The sequence below is a fragment of the Fusarium venenatum genome (assembly GCF_020744135.1).
Source record: "Fusarium venenatum strain MPI-CAGE-CH-0201 chromosome Unknown EDB82scaffold_1, whole genome shotgun sequence".
NCBI lineage: Eukaryota > Fungi > Ascomycota > Sordariomycetes > Hypocreales > Nectriaceae > Fusarium > Fusarium venenatum.
In genome coordinates, this window is record NW_027072129.1 from 4,607,630 (window position 1) to 4,622,175 (window position 14,546).

At 50.1% G+C, this 14,546-nt stretch overlaps 4 protein-coding genes across 4 annotated transcripts; 1 reads left to right on the plus strand and 3 right to left on the minus strand.

The window, feature by feature from the left end:
• The first annotated feature begins 168 nt into the window (after positions 1 to 168).
• On the plus strand, positions 169 to 2,430 carry EDB82DRAFT_45311 (uncharacterized protein). Its single transcript, XM_025730744.2, has 3 exons — positions 169 to 930; positions 980 to 1,258; positions 1,311 to 2,430. Exons 1-3 carry the CDS (start codon positions 521 to 523, stop codon positions 2,368 to 2,370), a joined length of 1,749 nt encoding a protein of 582 aa, XP_025589838.1. The 5' UTR covers positions 169 to 520; the 3' UTR covers positions 2,371 to 2,430.
• EDB82DRAFT_45394 (uncharacterized protein) lies at positions 2,130 to 5,692 on the minus strand. The gene is made up of 2 exons (XM_025730742.2): positions 2,488 to 5,692; positions 2,130 to 2,374 (listed from the first exon to the last, which is right to left on the minus strand). Exon 1 carries the CDS (start codon positions 5,494 to 5,496, stop codon positions 2,491 to 2,493), a length of 3,006 nt encoding a protein of 1,001 aa, XP_025589837.1. The 5' UTR covers positions 5,497 to 5,692; the 3' UTR covers positions 2,130 to 2,374; positions 2,488 to 2,490.
• Positions 5,693 to 6,436: 744 nt separating this feature from the next.
• On the minus strand, positions 6,437 to 9,650 carry EDB82DRAFT_424579 (WD40-repeat-containing domain protein; the record flags this gene model as incomplete). The annotated part of the gene is made up of 3 exons (XM_025730741.1): positions 6,437 to 6,544; positions 6,595 to 9,231; positions 9,303 to 9,650. The coding sequence occupies 3 exons, from the start codon at positions 9,648 to 9,650 to the stop codon at positions 6,437 to 6,439; spliced, it is 3,093 nt and encodes a 1,030-aa protein (XP_025589836.1).
• Positions 9,651 to 11,841: 2,191 nt separating this feature from the next.
• EDB82DRAFT_471042 (uncharacterized protein) lies at positions 11,842 to 14,458 on the minus strand (the record flags this gene model as incomplete). The annotated part of the gene is made up of 5 exons (XM_025730740.2): positions 11,842 to 11,985; positions 12,132 to 12,148; positions 12,197 to 12,214; positions 12,302 to 13,348; positions 13,396 to 14,458. The coding sequence occupies 5 exons, from the start codon at positions 14,456 to 14,458 to the stop codon at positions 11,842 to 11,844; spliced, it is 2,289 nt and encodes a 762-aa protein (XP_025589835.2).
• Positions 14,459 to 14,546: the final 88 nt, after the last annotated feature.

Below are 14,546 nucleotides of genomic sequence, written 5' to 3' on the forward strand. Positions count from 1 at the left end.
TGATGCCCTATAGCATAACGTTTACCTCGGTTCGATTCACTGTCACTCGCGAAGCTCAGTAAGCCCAGTCTCATGCATGGGTAACAGAAAAATTGGTCTCTGAGCTTCGGGGTACAAAAATAAATGACCAAATATGTCTGCTCTAGGTGTCATAAACTGACCTACTAATTTCGTCTCCTATGGTCCCAGTGTACAATTTTCTAATACCCGAGGCCCTGTGTCCTCTTGTATAGCCAAGCCCAATTCATCTCTAAGCCTCCAAAGGCTGTAATATTAATTACAATTCCATTTGAATAAGAGAAAGTCTTAGTTCCTCAACTTACAACAACAAAATAAACTATAAGCCGGCGTCATCCCGATTCTCCGATTCTCCACACAATATCCCGCATTGGCAGTTACAGTACTGTACAGTCAGTACTTTCGTGAAACGCCATAGTTAAACATCACATCATCATAGATTCTGTCTGTCACCAAAAAGAATAGACAAAGAAAAAGAAAGAGATAGACATAGACCATCAAAATGTCTTCAATATCAACCCTCTGCGATTCCCTCCAGACCTCAACAGTCCACGTCGTCGATGGCCTCCGCAGCTTCGTCACGTCCTACCCGCAAGCGCGTCTGGACCTGGCCTCCTTGTCGCGCGAGCTCGCAGAGCTGCAGATGGTGGCGAGGCTACTTCACCACAACGCTAAAGCTCTCGACGCCGACTCTGACCTGAAATTGCCTGCGAGATTGGACGATGCGCTCAAAGGTGTCGTCAGTGAGGCTGGCGAATTGATCGAGGAGGCTGAGGATGCCTTGGATCTTGACAAGGAGGAGGAGAGGACACAGAGTTGGCTAGAGCATACCGCTGAACGGCTGTCGGCTTTTGCAAAACTACTGGAGAGTCTGAGAAGTTCCATGAGTCTAGGTTTGGATTGTGTGTTATTGTGAGTTATTCCATTACTACCTTATGCCATCTTCACTCACATGTCTCAGAGTTATCAATGCTCAACCTCATGATGGACAGAGAGAACTTCCCGGTTACAGCAGTTCTCAAATCCTCCAAGAAGCATCCACTCTACGCTCAAAATACCTCGGAGAGTCAGACAGCGAAGACTACCGCGTTGAAAGCCAACGAACCATCATCACTGAATTCCTTGAGGCTGTTCACGACTTTATCTCAGAGAGCTCCTCCGCTATACCTCCTCCTCCACCAGCCGACGATGAAGAGGGCAGAGATGTCAGCAACAGCAACAGCAGTTTCGCCAACCCTGAGTAAGTCCATCATTGTTCCATTCTAGGTTTCTTATACTTACTCACATCTCAGAACAATTGCTTCATCTCCTCACTCAGAGACAAACGAACCTCCCATCCCAGACTACAATGCCATCGGTATAACATCCACAACACCCCTTCGCATCTCTCTTCGCCACCTCGCCAAGAAAGAACTCTCCAACCATGAAGTTATCGAAACAGCCTACCTCTCGCGCCATGGCGCCTGCACATTCGCCACCCAGACTCTCGAGTCCCCCACACGCTTCTACGACATGAAGGTCAATCAGGTATCATGCCTTCAGAACCAGCACGGCGTGAGCATGATCTTCTCTCGAAACGGCCGCCAGTGGGCGTATCTCAGCGAAGAAGATGGCAAGGGTCTCAACGCAGCCAACCACGACGGGATCAACTTCAAGAAGCCCGTTATCTATCTAGGTGATTACATCAACGGACGCAAAGTCCCTGTCGCGAAGTGGCCCGGTGCGAAACCGCTGGCGTTTTCGAATGATGGGAACTGGCTTGCTGTGGGAAGTACAAAGGGTCGTGTAGGCCTCGTGGACTGCAGCGTCAACATTAACAGAGCATCCGTCGTTATACCTTGTCATCTGGACGAGGTTACACATGCCGTCTTTACACCCGACAGCAAGCTTCTCATCACTCAATCGCGCGATGGCACGATCCGTATAACAAACGTCAAAACGCGCGCCTCAATCGCCAAGTTGGAAACAGACACATGGAAGAAGCCTCTGTTCCTTGGAACGTCTCCCGACGGAGAAATCATTGTGGCAGTTTGGGGCGACACCATTTTTCACTGGAACCACGGCACGGCAGCGCTCGAGTCGTATAATCTCAGCGGACGAAGAACGCGCGAGGGTTGGCCTGTTGCTGTATCCGCTGACTGTCGTTTCCTGTGCTGTCGGACAGATGACGGTGTGGATGTGAGCGATTTGTATTCTGGGCGAGTGCTGTATACTATCAAGTTCCAGAGCGGGTTTGTGACTGCGGCGTCGTTCAGTTGGGATGGAAAATATTTGATTCTTGGAAAAGCGGCGTCTTGTATGGGATTGAAGGTTGGGACATCGACTTTGGATGTGTGGGAGCTTGTATTCTAGGCGTCTAAAACGGTCGTGCTTGTAAGAGTCAAGTTGTATTGTATACTCTAAAGACAAAAGGATGAACCAAAAGCCATAAGGATGAAAGTCCAAACGACCAAGTCAAGCAGGACTTACACATCACTCAACCTCTTTCCACCTTGCCTCAAGCATGCGCACCCTCATCACCGGCTCACCACTCATAACCTCAGCCGCCTTCTCTCTCGCCTGTCTATCGTATGTATATCCTTGAAGCACGTACTCATTCTCATGTCCATACCCAGCATACGCATTTCCAACCGTGTATGTATGTCCCACCGTCACATCATGCGTCTGTCCCATACTCTTGTAAAAGGTACCCTGCGTACCCAACATCTGTGCCTGCATCGCAGCTATCTTTTGCTGGTTTAGGATTTGCTCGCATTGCATAATTGTCTGCGTGTAGACAATGTGTCGTTGCTCCGCCATTTCGAGGAATTTTTGCAGGTCACCTGTTGTGCAAGTCTCGCTGTATAGATTCCTCATGCGAGGTGAGAAGAGATCGCACATGCGTTCCTTGTCAGGTTCTCTTTGGCCTGTGAGTGAGAATCGGGGTTCCAGAGCTGTCCCTTTGGCAAAGGAGGCATAGCAATCCTCGCAGATGGCTACGACTCCCCATCCCCACCAACGTCTGTTCTTGCTGAACTTGATCCGTGGGCATTGTTCAACAGAGCCCCATTGCGCAGCCCAGTCGAGGAAAATCCTGCCATCTCCCCAGTTCCTGGCATTGGCGTATGTCTCCAGAGCTTTGAACGCGCGTGGATGTCCCAGATTGAAGCCGCACATGTACACGCCATCCTGTGTGACATCTGTGTCTCTCATAAACCACCTCGATCCTCCAACTGGCTTCACGATACCCTCGTAACATGCAGCGCAGATACCCCACGAAGCGTCGTTAATGGGCGTATACCAAACACCGCCCCTGATGCCCTGACTGCTACAGAACGGATACTTGTCTATCTCCTTCACCGCGTTCCAAAAGAGACTTCTGTCCTCATCGTCCATGGCTTGGTGCATGAGAATGACATGGTTCAGTTGGCCCAGATTGCACCTCGTGCCGAAATCACCTCCAATGATTTGGTTCCATTTTTCCTCGTCTTCTGAAGCCAGGAAGTAATCATGGTAACACGCTCCGCAAGCCTGCAGTCCCTCTGGTCCAGATTTAGGCTTGTACCACGTATATTGGCTAGCCTTGACAACGTTGAGTTTTGGACAATCCGGTAGTTGCGCCCTGTCATTGAACTGTCGACAGAACTCACCCCATTTATTCTCTTTAGCATATTCCATGAACTTGCGCTTGAGGAACCACACGCTCAAATCACAATAAGCGCCTCCTTGACTATCTTGGAGACGATAGTACTTGGCAAAGGAGGATGTAATAAGACCATCCTCAAAGCAGGCCTGGCAGATGGTCCCGTTGGGTATGTCATCCGCTTTGTACCACAACTCACCCTCAACGGCATTCTGCTCCCTGCAGTCTTTGATGGTGATTCTTTTATGCATAAACTCGATAAGCTGGTCCAGGCTTCCAGAATTGACCGCCGCAGGGAAGAGATTGTCTTTGACTCGTCTGCTGCTGAACCGACATTTCCGCTTTTCACCATCATCGTAAAAGGTCTTTATAAACGAGTTGCAGAACTTAGTATCGTATATGTGATCAACGTAGCAACGGGCGCAGATGACGAATTCGGGAACTGAAGCGTGATAGAACCAGTGTTGGGGGGACGAAGTCAGAGCTCCTGAGCATTCGGCTCCTGGCTTTGCACCGCATGGATGCCGAAGTGCGGGTTCGGGCGTTCTCACACGAGGGGGAGGTTTCTGTTGGCGAGGACTTGGAACTGGGCGAGGCGAATCTGGCTGCTGCCGAGGGGAGGTATATCCAGAGGAAGGAGATGGTGGGTGGAAAGAATTCCTTAGTTTATGCGACCGAGATTCAGGACTCGGTAAATTATATGGGTTTCTTCTTCCTTGATCTACCTGATCTTGTACCTTGGATGTTGGTTTTGTCTGTGAACTTGATGGCTGAGGACTGTAGGTCGCCTGTTGAGAATTCTGACTAGCACCCGGTCTCTGATGTTGGGCCGTGGACAGGATAGGAGGAGGGCCAGGCGGCGGCGGAGGAGGAGGTGGTGGAGGAGGCGGTACATGAACCTGAGGACTCACTTGTTGAGGAACCTGACTGGCACTTCTCTGACGTTGGGTCTTGTTCAGAACAGGAGGAGGGCCAGGCGGTGGAGGAGGCGGAGGAGGCGGAGGAGGCGGTACTTGACCCTGGGGACTCTGAGGCGAGAGAGACTCCTTCTGTCCCGAGTAATGATAAGGAGTCGACCTTCTAGGACTCATACTTCCACTTCCACTTCCAGCTGTAGAGACAGGTCTCCTCGGCAAAGGCGGTGCAACATCCTCTGTGCTAATTCTCGGCGGTAGGGGCGGTCTCTCTTCATCATCCTCCCTATTCTGCTGTTGCTGTCTCTGTCGTTTAATCTCATCAAACAACCTCTGCTGCTCCTTCACAAGTTCCTCTTCACCCAACTTCAAATTTCTCGCCTCCTCTGCCCTCAACCTCTCCAATTCTTTATTATGATCAATATTCATATTTGCCATTTGCTCTTCCGCCTGCCTCATTTGTGCTTGGTACTCGGCTTTGTACTGTGCCGCGAGTCGTTCGGCTTCGCGCCATTGCGTTTCGAGGTGTTGTGTTTGTGTCTTTGCTTGCTCGGCTTGGGCTTGGAATTTGGCCAGGTCGGCGTAGTATTGTGTCCTGCGATCTGTTGTTCCTGGTGATTGTGAAGGTGTTTGGTTTGGCTGTGAGCTCATGGGACTGTATGGTGATGGCGGTGGTGGATATTGCGGACTCTGATGTTGTCCATAATGAGGTGACTGACTCTGGTACTGCGGGCTTCGAGGTTGTTGATAAGTCGCTTGTCCATACTGCTGTTGTTGCCAACCTGGTGATGAAGCATTCGGCCCAACCCGCCCATGCCCAGAACCTCTCTTCTCTTTTCTCTGCTGTTGGTCCGCAAATTGCTGCTGCCTCTCTCTCTCCAACTTCATCTCTTTCCTGTACTCCTCCGTCGCCTTATCCACGAAGTCTTTGAGCCACGCCATGGCAACAAACACAAGATAATTTGTTGGATAGTCCGAAGTGAGGAGGGGTCTTTGTTTGTTGTTTGCCTAAATACGTGTAAGAATGGCGGGTGGGTAATAAATGATAAGCCGCATGTTCGCTGGCAGTCGAAATGATCTGACCAATCTGAGAAGTCGTTAGACGAGTGACTCCATTCTCTCGATTTCCGATGCAACGATGCAATATCTTTATTGTACTCTTGGTTATCGTCCTCTTAATCGTGGTTTCTGAGCATCGCCTTTAATTGTAATCCCTGCATTCAGCTCGGCATGGTCGGGACTTGGCACATGTTTAACACCGGATATTGCTACACCATAATTTTGATCTAAACAATAAGCTTATTTATCGTAAAGCTTGACAGAAACCTCATGTATACATCGTGATATAGGTACCTAGTGGACAACAGAAAAGTTGGCCAAGGTTACCTAGAGACGAAATTAGTTGGTCAGTTTATGTTTCTTAGACTATAGTTTTTAGACTACTTATTTTTGTACCCTAAGACTTAGGAGGCCATCACCATCACATTCACAATCCGAAACTATCAAGCATGTAAAAAGTTGATTCCACCTGACTGTAATGCTAGGCCCCTAAAAACATGGCTTTTGTTCATCCTCCAGGCTCAACACAAGACACTACTAACATTTCTGTCTATCCGTCTGAGCCTGATGATACCGGACCAACTTTAGTTCTGAGAGAGAAAAAAAAACAATAGGTATATGCTCCCATCCGCCAAATAATAACAAGTTCGAACGCCTTTCCTCCCAGTCATGCTTGTACCTCGTAAACTATGTGTGTTGTTTATGCATAATGTTCGACGCCTCAACGCCAGTTGGTTTCATTAGTCGTCTCCATAGACTGACAAATCGCGTGTAAGCCCATATAACTGATATTTGTTCCATCATCCATACGTAACGTTATATCTCACGCTTCTTCCTCAATCATGGCCCGGACCTCGGGTTCATTGAGAAGAATGCGCTTGCCCAGTTCCTCTGGGGGTTTGCCATCTCGGACAGCTCCAAAGTCAAGAATCTGCATCGTGTTAGTAATTGTGCTTGTTTATGCTTGATTCATCAACATACCTCAACATATGTTAGCTGGTCTCGCTGAACGGCAGCTACACAACGTCGCTCGTCAAACTTGACTTGCCAAACACCGCTGAGATCACTCAGCAAGTCTTGCACGCATTCGCCAGTTCGGACATCCCACATTTTGACTGTCTTTTCACTGCCACTAATGACCTTGCGGCCATCGTGCTGGAAACAGGTAATGGCCCCAGTATGCGCCATAAGCGTATTACGGCACTTCCCATTCTCTGGGTCCCAGATACGAAGAGTGGAATCGGCCGCTGCTGATACCAAACGCTCGTCGCGCAAGTCCAACAACCCGACAAGGAGACTATGCCCTTCGAGCGTATACAGACATGCGCCTGTTGCAAGATCCCAAATCTTGACCAATGAGTCCATAGAGCCGGATATGCAACGGTTACGCTCATGGTCCAGAACCACAGAGTATACCTTTTGAGTATGGCCATGGAGGACGTGCAGTGCCTCACCAGTGCTGATACGCCAAACACGGACGGTGCTGTCATAAGATCCACTGACCAAGGTATCGCCGTAGGCCGAAATAGCCCGAACGGAATGAGTATGTCCAGCCAACACTCGAATGAAGTAAGGGCAGTCCGACTCGTGAGCTGGGGGGCCGGTCTGGATGTAGCGACGGGAGCCGACCTCGGGGAGGCGCCAAACTCTGAGCTGACTGTCTCTGGAACCAGTAATGATGAGAGGCTTCTCGGGCTGCATGATAGCCTGTCCGCCGGAGTCTCTACCAGTCTCGGTGGGCATCAGAATTTGCAGACAACGAACAGTGCTAGTATGTCCGTAAAATACCTGCTGGCAGAGTCCACGCTCAATGTCCCAAACACGGACAGACCTGTCAGTTGAACCCGAAACAAGCATGTTGCCCTCGTACTGCAGCGCCCAGACACCACCCTCATGACCTTCAAGCTTCTTGCGGAGCTTGCCCGTCTTGGTGTCGTAAATATGAATGAGGGTATCGTCGCTGCCAGTGATGATCTTGTCCTCGTCAAACTGAAGACACGTAATAACGTGACGAGGATGAGCTGCAAAGGCGACGTGGCCGGGTTTTACCTCGCCGCTGGTCCAGCTCTTGCGGATCATGTGGTGGCGGCGGTATAGTGACTTGTAGAGATGAAACTCGCGGAGACTTGGCAGTCCAAGCTGAGGGTCGGGAACAGCATTGATGGCAGCACTTGCAGCAGACAGCGGTCCCTCCGATGGGTGCTGTCTGACTTCAGGCTGCGACTTGCTTTCCTCGCGAGTCACGGCCTCCTGAGCACTTGCACGTCGCTTGGATCGCTCGGCAGCCGAATAGGTGTTGAGCGCTCGCTTTCGCTTAGAAGCCCGGGATTTTGAGGCTGTGTCTTGTCGAAGGGTTCGGGTGAGCTCGTGCTCGGTCGAGGTCAGGCGGCTTCGCATGCTCAAATCCTTCTCGTAACCAGAAGCGCCAACAGGGTCTTGCCATCCCCAGCCCTGAACGGAGGCCTTGTTAAGCTCACCAGGGGGGAGCCTGTAGCCATCACGGTCAAATAATTCCTTCCAGCCGGTCTCATTGCGGTCAACGAGATTGCGCCAGTGCTTGGAGACCTGAGCAGCTCGGCAGAGGTCCCGGTGGTCGAGATGGGACAGAACAGTGTACCCGAGCTCTAGAGGTAGCTGTCGAAGGAAATCGCACTTGAGGGCAGGGTTGACAGCGTTAGCGACAACTCGGAGAGTAGGTCGAGGACATCGGCGAAGGAACTGATACATCATGAATGTCTTCATTTCGGTCTTCATCGAGTCGAAAGCCTCGAGCAGAGTTTGGGTATCGACAACGTGGGGAGATCCACCAGACCGAGCAAGCGCGTAGTCATCCTGGGAATGACCAGCAGGGACTAATGCGGTCGAAAGATCATCTTCTGTCAGTTGTGATTCCTCGACCCAGCGAGAGGGGTCCGAGTTTGATGTCTGGAAATTGGACTGGCCTTCATCTTCGGTGTCGGCGGTATGTAACTGAGCGGCTGCTAAAGTAGGAGACAGTCTAGGACTAGGAAGACTAGCATCTTGGGCAGCAACGACATCGATACTGGGTCTGGGGTTAAAGGGACGAACAGACTGCTGCAGGGATCCATCAATGTCTGCAAATGGTTCTGCATCAGCGTCGGTAATTGGTGGAGTAGCAACGTTACTGCTGAAGACGGTGTGGGAATCACTTTCAACAGGGCTGGTGGCTTCGTAATGGGGGCTAACAGCGGACGAAGATGCTTCGGGGGAGTGTTGTCGTTCGTGGTGTGACGAACGTCGACGAGCTGATCGGTCAGATGAGCCAACAACTTCTGAGGTATCAGGGGTAGCAAGGAATCCAGAAGGCGCTCTAGGTGGCCTCTCTCCTTCTCGTCGACTTGACCCATGAGCGATAGAACGACGAAGCTTGTCCGAAACAGCGTTAAGTGGGTTTGATCGAGGCAATCGTCGAAGGTTAGATGTGGCTGCGGATTCGGGAGAGTCTGTAGGGCTGGCTCTTGAGGCCCGGGAGCGTCGGGGATAGCCTTCTGAAGGAGATTGTGATCGGTGCTTAGGCACTCGGACGAGGGTATTCGATTCTTGAGGGGATTCGGCTTTGATTCGGCCCTGGGTGGAATGACCGTTGCTATATGACATCTGGGAACGTTAGTCTTTATTTGTTGTCATGATGGCCACATCATGCATGCATGACCGTTGCGCGAACTTACTTGGGTGTCGTTGGGCTCATCCTCGGCTTCGTCGTCGGTCTCGAGCGCACCAGGCATATTGTAAGAGAACTCGATTAGTTCTGGGGGAGTGGGCTTCATGGCAAGAGGGTATTCTTTTGTATCGAGGTTTTCGAGGGGCACAGGATCCCTAACAAAGACGTGGGGAAACTTGCGTGTGAGACGAGTAGTGGTCGTAACAGTCTTAGTCTCGACGCACTCGCTAACCTCGAGCTGGAATCGACGAGATCGCTGGCTCTGGCTACCTTCGGAGATGTTTACAGAGACTGTTTGCGAGGGTTTGGGATGACGAGGCTCGAGAGCCTGACTAGTCGCGGGTGACGGTGTCATGGTTCGTTGTGATGTTTGTGTAGTTGTGTTCGTCCAGGCTATTGAAGATGTTGCCTGGTCAAAAAAAGGTGGACAAGTTCGGTTGAAGCAACCAGAGGCCGATTATCAAACCCAGAATCCACAACGATGAGGGAAGTGAATCTGAAGAACCGACCAGCCAGGGACGGGACAATCAACGCGATGGTTACGCCAGATCACGCATGTATCCGTAAGCGGCAGAAGCGATCAATGAGGCTCTTTGACTCGATCGAGAAAGAAGATTGAGGAGTCGGATGTGTACGGTCGTGCTGGGAATATACGGACGATAGCAGGCGTATATCGACGGACCGAACCGCGAAGAGGTTTCGAGTAATGGCTTCCCCGGGAACTGCACGCTCAAGGTTCGAAACACCGTAAATCGAACCGTCGTTGCGAGGGCGAAGGAGGGAACGGCTGTAAGGCAGTTCGTCGAGCAAAAGACGCGTGCGAGTGTGGACTCGGCGTGCAAAGGCAAGGGGAGGCCTGTATACAAGGGAGTGTGGCGAGTTGGGGCGGGAATAAAGAGAGGAGAGAAAACGAGATATTGATTAGTAGGAAAAAAGGAAACAGCAATACAAAGAAAGAAAAACAAGGCCAACAAGAAAAGGGGCGGAAAATGGATGTCGTAGAAGGGTGTTTTGCCTGTCTGCTTCTTTTTCCTTGGACACCCTTTTTCCTTCGTTTTCTTCTCGAAGGGCTCCGTTTGCTGACGAGGCTTTGGTGAGAGAGAAGATATGGTTGTGCAGGCTGATGTGACGGAGGAGTAGTTGGTGTCTGCTTCTCGGGCCAAGGTAGAGGTGGACTCTCCATTATTAGAGCTAGTCTATTTCAGGTATGGCGCTGTATTAAATCAGTTGGCCCAGGGCTCCTCCCCATGGAGGGTATCAGAAAAATTGACCGCTGGACGTAAAGAAGACGAAATTAGTAGGCCACTTTATGCTCCTAACAGTACGTTTCCTAGACTACTTATTTTTATACCCTAAAGCTTAGGAGTCCATTATTTCTGGTACCCAGTAGCTCCTTCTTACAATCCAACAAGGTCTAGCCTGATCGCTACCTGAGAATGATTGGACGAAGGCTTGAAGTACGTACATCCTTGGGGAAGGGGAAACATGACACGGGGACAGAGTGCTGTACATCTCCACACGCTTCCATTGTATGGGGTTTTTGGTGAGCGGCTGTGGAAAAGTGTACTTGTTATGCAATGCAATGCTGGGCATGAACTGAACTGCAACCCTATCACAGCTAAACTAGATTGTTTGGACAAAAGGTCAAAGGCTCATTTTACAGGTTGACTCTGTTGACAAGTGTGCATTAGGTACCGGAAAGTACCTGACCTGACCTGACCTGACCTGGCATGGTCTGTGTCTTGTCACCCGGCTACCCTCTAGTTATACTCCAGCTGCGGATACGTCCGTGACCGACCGACGCGCGAAAGCTGGAATTCAAGACAGGTTTTAACCGCTCAGTCAGCCTGCTTAGTCCGATGTCAAGCCTCGTTGATTCTCAACCCGGATTTTCATGACCTAAATCGAGGACATGCGGTCGTGCACGTCTTGGAACAGAATCCTTCAAGAAACAAGGCACATATCCCTCACGTGATCTGTTCCCATTTCTTATCGGTTCCGGCGTCGGCGAAAGTGAAGCCTATTTTGCCTTGCACTATAATTACTTGATGGAGTATCCGTACCTAGTAGTATTGAGATGCCACACGGAGGCATGAGACATAACACCCTATAAGTGCATTTAATTACATTTTATAGTTGCTATGCTATCATTGGCTTGTTATTCCCGAAAAGGGAGGAATACATTTTACGTTTAAATCAAAGGGAATATTCAGATAGTCTAGAGTATAAATAATTCACTATCTATCTCTATTGCCATTATGTATGCATTACCGTTTATGCCATAACTATTATGTTTGTTATTTCTCCAAGTAGTTCACCCTTGGCAGAATAACTATCCCTTCCCCTCACAACTACTGACCTATCATCTCCCCTTTCCCACTCAAACTCTTCTCCCTTCAGAACCAGACTTCACCGCATTCTCGACTAGAGTCCACTAACGAGACTCTTTTGCCACATGGGTTGAAAAGAGAGAAAAATCATTTCCAAACTCACGTGTATTCTCCCCGTCTGATCGGTGCCGATAAAGTTTCACTTAGTCAGCCGAATCAAAAAGGCAGTGCCATCGCCATCGGCATACCCGATACCAGGATTTCCACGTCCAGGTCAACACCGATGCGGGGGTGTTCCGATCGGGGGCTTGGGTTGGCTGATATGGCGGATTTCTTGAGTGTAGGATTGCACCAACTAGACTAAAGAGGAATGTGATTGCTATGTGAAAGTGTAAGGCTTTGCTATGATTTAGGTCACTTCTCTAGGGTAATCAGTATTGAATCATTACAGTGCTGTTATTGTCATGATATTTGAGGCCTATTTCCCCCAAAGAACGCTGACATACTTTTGTACTTCCAAAGACTACATAAGTCGTTATCGTGGTATCTAAAATCCCATCGCTAAACACACCATTCCCAAACGTGCCCCCTAATCAAGTAGATCATCCAGCTTTTTAAACATATTTACCCAAAGCTCAAGATATGTAAACTGGCATACGACTCCCAAGCAACTCACTCTTACTCAACTGTACGTCCAACTTGTTAAAATCATGCAGCATTAGCCAGCATATCATGCGGAATATCAACGTGCACCAGACATCATCATGCGACACCTCCTGCTCATACAAAGCGGCCTCTAGCCTTCTTGGCACCTCGCTCGTCAGTGAATAAGCCTCGCTCACGGCGCTGCCGGGTCTGCTGGACATAGATGGACGGCCGTTCGACATGGTGTTGAGAGGTATGTTTTCCACGCTTGTTTGTAGACGAGGTGCCGGCATGGGCGGCGGGGGAGACGAGCCTCGTTCCATACCGCGCGTACTACTTGCCTGAGTCCTACCCGTGCCTGCTCTTCGGAAACCGTGACCCGGAGGTGCTCCGACAATACTCGTTCGTCGATTTGTTGAGTGGGTAGCGCGAGGGACAACCTTTTCGCGGATGACATGAAAGTAAACTTCCATGAATTTATGCTGTCTTTCATCCGGACTGGCTTCGTGCATATCTTCAAACCCAAGCGGCGTCACTCTAGGTTGTCCATCTGGCCTAGGGTGCGCTGTTGCCGGGCTCCATTCAGCATGTAAAGATTGCGCATCGGATGAGCGATCTTCTCCGTCGTTGAGAAGACGCAGGACCTCTTGGATATGCGACCGGAGGACATCCTGGACCATCTCTCGACGCTTCTGTTGGATCTCGGTCTCATGAACCCTGATGCCCATCTGCTCAGCAAAGGGGGTGATGACACCGGCAGGTTCCTTGGCCGTCAGGATTTGGTCACAATCATCAATTGCTTCATGAAGTGCTTTGAGCATCATCATCCTTCCAGCCATGTTGCTATCCTTGTGATTCAGAATTTTTTCGATGTGTTTCTTGCTCTTTTCAAGAATGACCGGGTTTCGACGCGCTCCTGACAGTGATACGCCAACAAGTTCGGAGTAAGCCTCCATCACCTTGACTAGGGATACCGACTGCTTGTCCCAGCGATCCGACGTCGGGTTGGGAATATGTGTAAACATGCTGTCCTTGATGTGAAACGTGCGACTCAGCATACCAAGGATCTCGAACGATACTGAAACGTGTTAATGGATGCGATATCGAAGAGGGAAATGAACATACCAGGAAACAAATGGGAGGTGTGCTTGCCAGTATCCTGGAAAGCACGAACAGCATTTGTATTACATCCAATTTTAATCAGAGTCTGCGAGATCTCGCCACGAGTTGCTAATTGGAGGAAAGCTAAGTTTTCAGGGTCATCTTCTGGGAATTGAAGACGTCGCTGGTCCAATGTCACGCTGTAAATGGTAGACACGTAGCCAAAGCACAACTCTTTGACTTGATCCACAGGAATCACTCGATTGTGCTCGAAGCGACTTCTTCCGTAGATGCTAAAGGTGAACATCAAACCAAGATCAGCGACCTTCTCTCCCAGGACCATGAAGCCATTGCCCTCAGCGCGGTAGCGGTCACGTCTGCGGTCGAACTCTTTCCAGTAAACACCCAGAGCAGCCAGCATCTCGATTAGATGGCATATCGTTGTTGTCGCATATGGGCGAAGGACTGTTGCAGGCATCGTATCCCAGCTTTTCCGTTTGCGTTGAAGAGCCACTGTCATTGTATGTGCCTCGTACAAACCCGGAGGCTCTGTGGGAAGATCAGACTTTTGCTCCTGGGCATTGGGTGGCCCGATTTGTTTGTGCATCTCTCCATATTGGGTCTTCTGCCACTTCTCCGAATCGTGTTCCATGCGTTGCACAGCGCTGAGTAGGAGTGTCCAGGAAGCTCGTTCATTGTCGGCAGTGTGAATGCGCTCTCGTCTCGTCTTTGCCGCATACTCTTCTCGAAAGTTGATGCTCAACTCAGACCATGTATTATCGAGACTCTGTTCGCTGCCGTCCAGGAAGTAAATCTCGGCTCCTTGGATGGGACCGTTCCTGTTATCTGGGGGTGAAACGAAGATGACGGGAGCTTCAAACTCAACCTCGAAACGAAGCTCGTCCCATGAGAAACGGCGGGTTTTTGTGAGGGCCCATTTCCCCATTACTTTCTCGTTACATTGAGCGTATCCTGCGGCAGAGGCGTAGTATTGCTGCATAACCTGCATGAAAGTGGCTGCGAGAGCGACCAAAGACACGAGGAGAGCCACAACGGCCACGATGACTTCGGGGTCTGCTTCGGCCATGTTGGTGGATATTCTGTGTTCGTTCGTTCGATTCGTTCGTCTAGTGTCTTAGGTGGTGGCGTCGCGTAGTGGACTAGACAAGGCCGTC

Excerpts from the sequence above, each read along its gene's own strand:
- EDB82DRAFT_45311 (XM_025730744.2), top strand. The coding sequence starts at position 521 with ATGTCTTCAATATCAACCCTCTGCGATTCCCTCCAGACCTCAACAGTC. Across the intron at positions 931-979 it reads GGTTTGGATTGTGTGTTATT|AGTTATCAATGCTCAACCTC; the intron begins GTGAGTTATTCC and ends CACATGTCTCAG. Across the intron at positions 1,259-1,310 it reads AGCAGTTTCGCCAACCCTGA|AACAATTGCTTCATCTCCTC; the intron begins GTAAGTCCATCA and ends CTCACATCTCAG.
- EDB82DRAFT_45394 (XM_025730742.2), bottom strand. The coding sequence starts at position 5,496 with ATGGCGTGGCTCAAAGACTTCGTGGATAAGGCGACGGAGGAGTACAGG.